This window comes from Pectinophora gossypiella, chromosome 7 (assembly GCF_024362695.1).
Source record: "Pectinophora gossypiella chromosome 7, ilPecGoss1.1, whole genome shotgun sequence".
In the NCBI taxonomy this organism is placed as follows: Eukaryota; Metazoa; Arthropoda; class Insecta; order Lepidoptera; family Gelechiidae; genus Pectinophora; species Pectinophora gossypiella.
The window spans coordinates 9,909,605-9,920,647 of record NC_065410.1 but is presented as its reverse complement, the minus strand read 5'-3'; the positions used below and the strand labels follow the sequence as shown (position 1 = coordinate 9,920,647).

General features: G+C 36.1%; 1 protein-coding gene across 1 annotated transcript; it reads right to left on the bottom strand.

Annotated features, from left to right (window-relative positions):
• Nucleotides 1–1,002: 1,002 nt before the first annotated feature.
• LOC126368023 (uncharacterized) lies at nucleotides 1,003–10,684 on the bottom strand. The gene is made up of 2 exons (XM_050011870.1): nucleotides 10,228–10,684; nucleotides 1,003–5,000 (listed from the first exon to the last, which is right to left on the bottom strand). Exons 1-2 carry the CDS (start codon nucleotides 10,242–10,244, stop codon nucleotides 3,275–3,277), a joined length of 1,743 nt encoding a protein of 580 aa, XP_049867827.1. The 5' UTR covers nucleotides 10,245–10,684; the 3' UTR covers nucleotides 1,003–3,274.
• Nucleotides 10,685–11,043: the final 359 nt, after the last annotated feature.

Below are 11,043 nucleotides of genomic sequence, written 5' to 3'. Positions count from 1 at the left end.
ACAAGGGCGAAAAGTTTGAACATGAACAAAATAATTATTTCTTCCACGAACAGGATTTTTAAATTATTTTTATAAGTTCCTACTAATTTTGTGAAAAAGTCTAGTACAAAGTAATAGCCCTGTTAGGATAACGGGTCACTTACAACTTAGTGTCACGGGTTGGCATCTCTGCCACTGAATTCGACTTTATAAGTTTTAATTCATGTTTAAATGATAGATAATAAGGGACTTTCCAATCGACGTTCCCCAAACACGCGATAGATGGCGTTGTTCACTTTTAACGTGGTAATTACCTATTTTCTCATTGCTGGGGTACATAATAATTCAAAAATGTAATGTAATGGCAGAAGCATATATAAAACGAATTGTTGCTTGATATTTACATCATATGTAAAGAATGATGTTGATACCTATGTTACTTTTTTTTATTTTGGCCAGAATAATAATGGCTGGAAGATGTAATTGTACCTTGGTGTGATAAAAAGGTACATTTTATACCCAAAAATAAAGATAAAAGATGCGTATGTGTGTTATCCTTGAAATTAGAAGTTTAATCGAAGAAAAAACGTAACAACGCCATCTATTGTCTATTTAGGGAACGCTGATTAGAAAGTCCCTAACTTATACTAAAATGACAGGTGTAATTTAAAATTAAATTAGGAGGTGTCTGTTAGAATCACCACTAATGTCGTTTCCCTTAGTCATTCACGTTCAGTTCAGTAGTCTTTGGTCTACTATATTTATATCTGTTACATATGAGTATCCTGTTTCATTATACGAATATCTGAGCTATCAAATATCTACGTATATGATACAGAGCCGTAATATACAGTCCGCATGGGAAATCTATTCTATTGCCCGTTTGTTGTGTTCAACTGACATTTTCAGTCTGAAGTGCTGGTACTCGTGAAGTTATTATCACCTTTGCTGCTTTGTACCTACGTATTATATTTACTAGAGACCTATTCATAAACTGCTCAAAGCAAAGTAAATACAACGGAATTTCTAAGATTTCTTTCCAAGTCTTTATTTACTAAATGAAAGAACTTTTGTTTCTGGAATACACAAAACTTAGTCACGTTTGTTTCTACTTGTGAAATACTGCCAAATTGTATACTTACTTATAATAGAGGTATACATCTACTAGTTACACAACCCACGTACCGACAGTTAGTCTTGCGCACAACCAATATATTTTTCTTTTATATTCATCCCAATATTCTCGTGCAAATAACATAAATGTCTGTGTTTATGTCCCACATTCGCTGCTATTCAAGAGAGAAAATTTTAACTTAACGACGGCAATAACGGCTTTACCGGGGCTCGTTTACACCTCCACGTAATATTTTCACCGGCAACGGAAGCAGAAGGTGCGGGAATGTGTCTACTTTTAACGCAAGCTCGCAGTTATCCGACGCAGGGATGAAATGCTATTTTTATTTTTTGGTGTCAGTTTCTCTATGTATAGGGCGGCGCCATCACCGTCTTTATCGGGCCATTCAGAAGGCCGCGGCAAGGCACTTCCGGCTGCTACGGCATATAACCTCAAAACGTCTATTTGCAACGGCTTCAGAACAGCTTCGAAACAGATAAAGTGAGAAAACCAGGTGAATAACCCACCCATATTCTCACCTAGCCAGTTTATTTGTTAGATAACTAGTTATGTTGAAGTTTGAGCGGCTACAAAGAGGTCTTTGTCCGGACTGACACAGAAACGTTTGTAGAAAACAATGGTATCTAAAAGTGTATTTGCGATATTTCCGCGGCTGTGATTCTACAACAATTGTGTCGCGAGGCTTTCTGAAAGTTTCTTGGTTACGACAAGTATAAAAGTGGCGACATTAATCTGATCTCCGGCGGCAAATAGCTCTCGAATGCGGTGGACGAGGGTAATGCAGCGTGTGAGGGGGAGCTGGGGCAGAAACTGAGCGGTTACGGCCGCGCTGCTCCGCACTGGCCTGCTGTGCTCGCTCCCCCTTTCAAGGTTATTCCGTATTCTGCCTACCCTTTCGGGTATGCAGGCGTGTTGCTATAGTATGATTTTGGCAGTCCACCGCTGTCCTGACGTGCAAAGTAAAAATACAATTAAGTTTTTCTGTAAGCCCACATTTATCTTGATGCTGGGTAAGATGAATCAGCTTTTGCCCAGCAGTGGGACAATATAGGTAGACTAAACTTACAGACATTGAATACTATTAACTAAACTAGAATAAAAAGTGACAGTAGCGCTAGCAACACTAGGAACACACCAACTGATACTTTTGTAGAAATAAATCAGAAGATTTAGAAATCAGAAATTGCTGCTTGAGAATTAACGGCGCTTGTGGTACCTTTCTGTACCTATTGTCCTTATTTCTGTATCTTGTGTTCTTGTGCTGAATAACTTATTTATCTTAAGATTCATTTATGGAAATGGCGGTGGATTGGCCATGTCCTTAGAAGACCTGGTGTGCGCGTGGCAAAGGGGGCGGCTCAAAGAGACCTGGCGACATTCGGTTGATCGAAAGTTAGAAACTCTCGGCATGTCATGGGAGCAAGCTACAGAGGCTGCAAAAGATCGCGAGGAGTGGAAATCTGTTATTAGAGCCCTACATCCCAACAGGGGATAAAATAATTAGAAGAAGAAGAAAATTCATTACCATATTCGATAAAGTAATTCAAAAAACGTGCTCATTAACTGCCATCCCTATTGAAATCAAACAAATTTAGGTACCTAATATGCTTGTTTAAACCAATTGCAATAACATGAGTTCTAAGTGGAAGCGATCTAAAGTTGGCAAGCCACCGACTTATCTAAATCATACCTACCACTAGTTATAGCGGCACTTAGAAGCCATTCGAGGAGTTTGTTTGACACACTTGGGAGCTCAGACCTTGACATGTCTCGGACACGTGGTTTCTGTGATGTTCCCATAGAAATATCGTATAGTACACTCATATAAGCACATGTAAACAGCGGGAAATTACCGCCATAGTTTAGCTAGTCTATGGCAATTTGCTGAGCTGCAGCCGATTTGTTTTGACATTAATGATTACCTAGTCAAATGTCGTGGTAGTCGTCGAGCTTTTTTAAAAACTAAACTTAACCTATACGTCTGATCGACGGAGCTCTACATTAGAATCTGCACTTATTACTAACTTAATTAAAAAGGTAGCCTCGTATTGCGTAGGCGGTTCGTTCCCAGAACATCAACCGTTACTGAGTTGCACATCCTGTTTTTGTTATTGTTACAAATTCTTTAGGTATGACAAAGTGCTGACAACAGTCTACGCATTAAGAGGAGACAACAATGTTAGGTCCTCTACCTTGTATGGGGCACATAACTCCTCCCCCGTTAAGATCGAAGCCATCGGAGGGTTGATTACCCGACTGAGGGCTGCGATACCGTGAGTATATAATTTTAATTTTATAGAGTATATAAATGAAAAGGATTATAACTATGGTTATATAAATGATTACAGTTCCTACACTTATACTATGTATGTTTATACCACTTTCACTAATGTTCTCAGTTTCATCATATTTACTGGCAAAATGTTCCAACTTTGATAACTCTGTTTCGTCCAAGTTATAAGTTTTTCTTTCAGGTAAAGGGGCAGGAACTGGTATCTCTGGAAATTCGACGATTGGCAGCTTGCTGAAATGCACTGGATCGCCTAAGGTTTCAAATGGCTGCAGGACTATGTTGTTAATCTTAGCTCTGCATTCATCATCCAGGATAAGTATATATGTACCACATAATCTTTCTATTGTTTCTTCTGAATTACACATTTTTGTTAACAAGATTGTAGTTTTACTGTAGAGAATCCATTGATTATCCTCAATTGGTTCTATTTTTGGTTTTCCCGTTTTTGCTACAACAGGAATACAGGAGCTGATGTTGGTGGAGAGCTTCATCAAGGCGTCGATGCAAGAGTCCTTGATTGTGGACTGCAGTACATCCTTGTTGCACAGGAACATTTCTTTGTCGATCTCCTTGCAGGGTGTAGAGAGCGACACAGTTTTCAACCCTTTCGCTAATAGGTAGGGATTTTTAGGAATTATAAAAACAGTTTGATTAAAGGAATTGGTAACAGGTAAGGGAATTACTTTGTAGTACGTATACATATCTCGGTCGACAAGTGGCACTTCCAATACGAATGTTATCTGATTTTGCTTTGAATAAGCCTTAATTTCTATACACTGTTCTAATTTAGATAAATTTTCTAAGTTAACTTCATACATTAATTTATTTGATTTCGAAACTTTAATTAGTATTTCCAACAATTCCTCAGTCTCTATCAATGATTGATGTAGAGTTCTTAATTTACTGAATGCAATAGCATTTTCAACCTCATCTATTGTGATATAGAGCATCTGAAAATTGTGTAGAAACAAGTTATAAGCATTAATTAATTTCGTATCGGTGAAAGCCTTTTTTGTGTCATTAAATTGTTTACGGATTTCCCAGAGGATCTTATCTATTTGAATTACAGCATTATTTGCAGAGATTGAAACGTTTACAAGTGATTTTACTGTTTCGGCAATTAGGGTGACCCTTTTATTTAACACACCCTGGTTATTTTGGATATCACTAATCCATTTATCATATTTTACGGCGTCATCATTATCCAGATTACCTGTTAGCATTTTAACTAATGATCCTAGAGGGTTTATGATTCCTCGCTTAATACGTTTAATTGGAACGATTTGTTTAAATTTTTCAATGGTGCAATTCATTATATGATCGGTTTGAGTTTTTATATTAGATACTTCATGACTTAAGTTTTGATTAGAGAAGTGTAGAGCAACATGTCGATTCAAGTTGGCATAACGATTTATATTAAATTCCAAATCTTGATGTATTAAATTTAGATTTAAAACCTTTAAGATGGTCCATTTGTTGTGGCTGATGGCCGCTTGTCCTTGCTTGATAGGGAGTATACCAGGATTCTTTTTAATCTTCTGGAGTTGCAGGCCCTGGATCACGATGGCTTGGGCCAGTAGTAGGGCTACGAACCTGTGGAGGACGTCTAATATCTTTAACTGGAACTGTAGTATCACGACCTTGGGTACTAATGGGTACTACATTTCTACTAATTTCACCTGTAATTTTTGCTTTTTGGTATCTATTTTTATCTTTACTTCTTCTGGTATTGGTTCCTTTTATGAAGATTTCATCTCCTTCTTCTAAGGGGGACTCTTTTTCGCCTCCATGTTTAGTTTGAATTTTCTTTTTGCCATGAATAATTTTATCGGTTAAGAATTTATAAAGGTATTTAGTTCTTTTGACATGATCTCTAACTAATTTTTGTGTGTATTCTTTACAGAAATCTACATTGAATGTACTGGATGCGGAAGTATGTCCGAATACTACCTCAAATGGTGTTAGACCAGTAGTTGAATGTATACTTTGATTATATGACATCACGGCGTATGTCATAACAGATGCGGCGTCCGTTATCTTATGTTCATACTTAGCGATTCGATATATCTCTAAGATTGTAGAGTGGAATCGCTCTATAAGACCCATAGAGTTTGGATTGTGTGGAGTTCCTATATGAAGTTCAATTTTGTAAAACTGTAACGTTTCCTTGAGAAGGATATTATTAAATTCTGTACCTGGATCTGAACTGATTTTATTTGGAACACCATAAACGGAAAAATATTTAATTAGGGCTCGTGCTACTTCTGGAGTGGATTTACTTGAGATTTCAAGAGCTTGTCCTAATTTACTAAATGCATCGATAATTGTTAAAAAGGTTTTTCCTTCAATTGTGAAAATGTCAATGAACAATTCCTCGAAAGGTTTGTTTTGAGTCTGCGTTAATTGGAGTTCAGGTTTAAAAGGTTTTCTGTCATACTTTGTTTTTTTACAGATTTCGCAGGCGTTGATTATACTAGAGACAGTTACTTCCATGTTTGGCCAATAGTAATTACGTTTTAATTTCATTATGGTTTCTCTAATTCCTCTATGACAGGTTTTTCCATTATGATATCTTATCACAATTTCGCGTTGTTCATTTTCATTCTCTACGTAAACCACTCTTTTTGTACATTCATAGAATTTTACTGTTCCTTTCCGAAATAGTTGTATAACTGCTTTAATGAATTGTGCTCGAAGGGCGTTATTTTCAAAATAGATGTAATATTTCTTTTTCGGGTTAATATATTCTAATAAGAATTTTTTTATTAAGCCAAAATTGTCCGTGGGCAAATGTACTTCCAACACGTTTTGTTTATCACGGGAAAGATCTTTGACACAAGTTTGTTGTCTGTTCCAGGTATATATTAATAATTGATTTGGTTTCGTATCTATAGCTTCTTGTAAAATGGGTATACCTTCAGTATCAATATCTCGGGCGGAATGAGCTGTTTCTAAGCTAGAGTTAGCTGTTGCAGTGCTTTCAGATGGAGATATTATTGGAAACTCCGATTCAAGCTCATATCTTCCGATTGAAGGAATACTTGCGGTTTCCTCTGAGTCAGATATCACTATAGGCGTGTCTTCATTATTTCGCTGTCTTTGTTCCCTTTTGTCCAGGTTCACTTTCATAGAGATATCATCATCTAGAGCATTTAATTTTATACGCGATAGAGCATCTGCGTTACTGTTTTGTTTTCCCTTTTTATATATTATGTCAAAATTATATGCCGCTAAACATAATTTCCAACGTGTTAGTTTACTGTTAGGTTCCTTTATTGAGTTTAACCAGGCTAAAGGACGATGGTCGGTATAAATGGTAAACTTTTTACCATATAAGTATGGACGAAAGTGTTTAACTGCCCATACTATTCCTAAAAGCTCTTTTTCTATTGTACTGTAGCGTGTTTCGGCTGCGTTAAGTGTACGGCTGGCATACGCTACTGGCTTTTCGTTTCCAATTGGACCTTGTGATAGGACGGCTCCGAGTGCAACATTCGAGGCGTCCGTTGTTAATATAAACGGTTTTGAAAAGTCGGGAAATTGCAAAAGAGGGGCGTTAATTAGTAATTCTTTACATTTTTCGAAAGCGGTTATATATTCATTGTTTAAGACAATCTTTTTCCCTTTTTTTAGACATTTTGTCATTGGTTGAGTTATTTTGGAGAAGTCCTTAATAAATTTTCTGTAGTAACCTACAAGTCCAAGAAAGCTTTTGATTTCGGTTGTTGTTTTAGGGATGGGAAAATTCATTACGGCTTGAATTTTGTCATCATTTGGTTTTAATCCGTTTTTTGTAATTTGATGTCCTAAATATAGTACTTCTTTCTTTAAAAATTCGCATTTGTCTAAGGTTGCTTTTAAATTTGTTTCTCTCAGTCTGTCGAAAACTTTTCGTAAACTATTGATATGTTCTTGCAAACTACTTGAGTATACTATGATGTCATCTAAATACACTAGACAATGGATTCCTTGAAGTCCTTGTAATACATTGTCCATGGTTCTTTGAAAGGTTGCAGGGGCTGTTTTCAGGCCAAAGGGCATTCGTTGAAATTCATAATGTCCAGACGATGTGGTAAAAGCTGTTTTTTGTTGATCCGATTTATCAACTTCAATCTGGTGATAACCACTTGCTAAATCTATGGTGCTAAAATATGTGGCTCTTCCTAATTTGTCGAAAAGGTCGGTGATATTTGGTAATGGATACTTGTCATCGGTGGTAATCTCATTGAGTCTTCTATAATCGATTACCATGCGGAATTTTTGTTCTCCCGAAGCATCCATTTTTTTAGGTACCAGATGTACGGGTGCACTCCAAGGTGAGTGTGATTTTTGAATTATATCATCTTTTATCAATTTGGTTACTTGATTTTCTATTTCATTATTTTCAGTTTGTGAGTGACGATATGGTTTTATATAAATTGGGTTTTCATTTTGGGTTCTAATTTTATGTTTTACTTGATTTGTGAATGATAAAGGTAAGTGCTCGGAATAAAAGATGTCACGGTATTGGTAACATAGTTTAGAGATAGCGTCACGTTCCTCTTTATTTGTGTGATCTAATCGAAGTTTGTTAAGATTGTCAATTAACACTTGGTCAATTGTTTGGTGACTGATGTCCGACAATTTGTTGATGTTACATTCATTAATTGGAATTGATTCGGTTTGTAATAGTAATGTAAATGTTATCGCTACTTTGTCAGTAGAAGCGTTTTGGATTACTGTGTAGGCGAAGTGATTATTACACTTAACCATAGCGCTGGGCATTCTCACACCTGAGCCAAAGTCTATAAAGTTTACAATCGCTTCACCGTTTCTAGTATCGGTAGGTATCTTCACTCTTGTTTCCGATCTTGGTTCTAATATAATATCAAACGGTGGAATGTAGATTATAGGAATTTTAGTGGTATCTGTAATTAGGAATTGGTTTTCCATGTCAATTTTTGCGTTTAATAGTTTTAATAAATCTACTCCGATAAGTCCGTCATATCGTTTGTCCACTTCATAAACATAAAATTTGTGATTATATTTGTTTTTAAAAGTTTTTAAGGATGGGATGCAAATTACTGCATCGTGTTTGCTACGACCGTGTGTGCTGACTACTTCAAAAGGTTCGTAATACACATAATTTGAAAAATATTTATTTACTATTTTGGGACTAATAAAAGATCTTGTACTTCCTGTATCTATTAGGAATCGCGAATTTATCTCCGGGACAGTTATATGAGGTAACTTATGAGCGTTATCACAGTTCAACTCTATTAACTCTTCGTTTTCTGGATCGAGGCAGGTTGACAAAAATTTTCTTCCGAATCAAAATTGTTATCACATGAAAATTCTTCATTATTTTCGTAGTCCAAAGGGATGGTTTCATCTACGTAATTTGTGTAGTTTTCTTGCTCTTCATTTTCACAGTAGAGCTCTTCGCTATCTTGCGGGACGTTAAGCATGTTTTGCCTAAGAGGTGGCGCTGTGCGCATTGATACATCAGTGGATTGATTTGCGATTGGTTTCATTTGTTGGTTTGGTACGCCAAATCGAAACTGGTTTTGGTTGGGCATCATTGGTTGATGACGGTATCCTTGTGGGATTCCGAATTTAAAATTTTGCTGATTTGGTGTGCCATATCTAAACCCTTGTTGGTTGGGTATACCAAATCTAAAACCTTGTTGATGATTTTGTTTAGGAATTTTAAATCCTGTACTTTGTGCAATTGGGGCATTGAATTTTCGTTGCATTTGGTTATTTTGGGGTATTCCAAATTTAAAGTTTTGCGTGGGAATATTTTGAACATTTTGAATTGGGCGGAAGTTTTGATTATTTTGGTTATTAAGTGATGGTTTACTTTTATTATTTTTTGCATTGTATTGTCTCATGAAATTTTCTTCTTCCATGACAATACTCAAGGCGTTTTCCAAAATTGTGCAATTTTTAAGTCTAACGATACGTATAAGTTCTTCAGGCAAATTATATAAAAATACATTTAATGACAAGTTATTATATATGATGTATTTGGCTGCTTTAATGCCTTCGTCGGTTAATAAATTTACTTTGGCAATAAGTGCACTACGCACGGATTGTATTCTATTGCAAAATTCTGAAAAAGATTCTCCATTTTTAATTTTTAGTTGCTCCAGTTCGATTGCTATGCATTCTTCTGAACGCGGGTCTCCGAAATGTTGGATAAGTAATTCTTTTAATTCTGTCCATGTATTAATATCGTCGCGTTCGCTTAGAAGTGACGCGGCTTTTCCAGACAGCTTGCTAGATATTGAATGAAAATTGTATAGATCCTGAGGCAAATTGTTAGGCCTATTGAAACTTCTTAATACGTATTCGCATTTTTTTATAAAAATGTTTAATAAACTTCCCTCTCCTTCAAATCGTGGGATGAGGCAAAGCATTTCCTTGGGTATCAATTGGATTTGTTCCATTTTTAAATTTTTTTACACAAAACACACAATATAAAAATAATACACAATAAAACACAATGTAAAATACACAGGATAATATAAAAATGATTTTCAATAATTATAAAATGATGATTTCAATAATCAGGCAAATATTGATTGCGATAATCAGGTAAGATTCGGCGATTTTGACCGAAAATAATTGATTGCGATAATCAGAACTTAAAATTAAATGATTGCAATAATCAGATAAGATTCGGCGATTTTGACCGAAAATATGTTGATTGCGATAATCAGAACTTAATATTAAATGATTGCAATAATCAGATAAGATTCGGCGATTTTGACCGAAAATATGTTACAGCCACAAGGAAAAGAAGGGACAACACAGGAAAGCGAAAAGGTTTACTCACCGTCCGGCTGCACCCATTCCTCCTCTTTAAAGCTGCGGCGGCGCTGCGACGACTAACATGCGAGCGTTGACAAATTTATAGGTTCGCTGGATCCCGTCGGCCTGTACACGTTGAACTGAGTTTGGAATTCTTTGTGTCAAGCCTATTGACAGAATCCAACCCGACTGCGCCAGTCAAATGTCGTGGTAGTCGTCGAGCTTTTTTAAAAACTAAACTTAACCTATACGTCTGATCGACGGAGCTCTACATTAGAATCTGAACTTATTACTAACTTAATTAAAAAGGTAGCCTCGTATTGCGTAGGCGGTTCGTTCCCAGAACATCAACCGTTACTGAGTTGCACATCCTGTTTTTGTTATTGTTACAAATTCTTTAGGTATGACAAAGTGCTGACAACAGTCTACGCATTAAGAGGAGACAACAATGTTAGGTCCTCTACCTTGTATGGGGCACATAACTACCTTAATAATGTTGATGTCATGTTTTACGTTTACTGTGTTCTGTTTGTTACTATTTATTTTTACCCACGACGGAACGGAGCAGGTATATGCGTTTAGGGTGAGAGATGTTTGTGTGTGCGTTTGTGCAAAGTAATGTTACTACTTATCTTCTAATTATTACTGTATAACGCCTGTGTGACCTGTATTCGCGAAGCAGTAGTCAAAGGGTAATTTCAATTGCTACTTAAAGATTGCTAAGCGTTGGTATTTAGGTAAGTATTACATGTTTTCTATTGTATGTGGAATATTGACTTGAAAATACTTTTATACACTTAAATAAAATCCGGATCCGGGTAAACATATTTTTGGTACAATA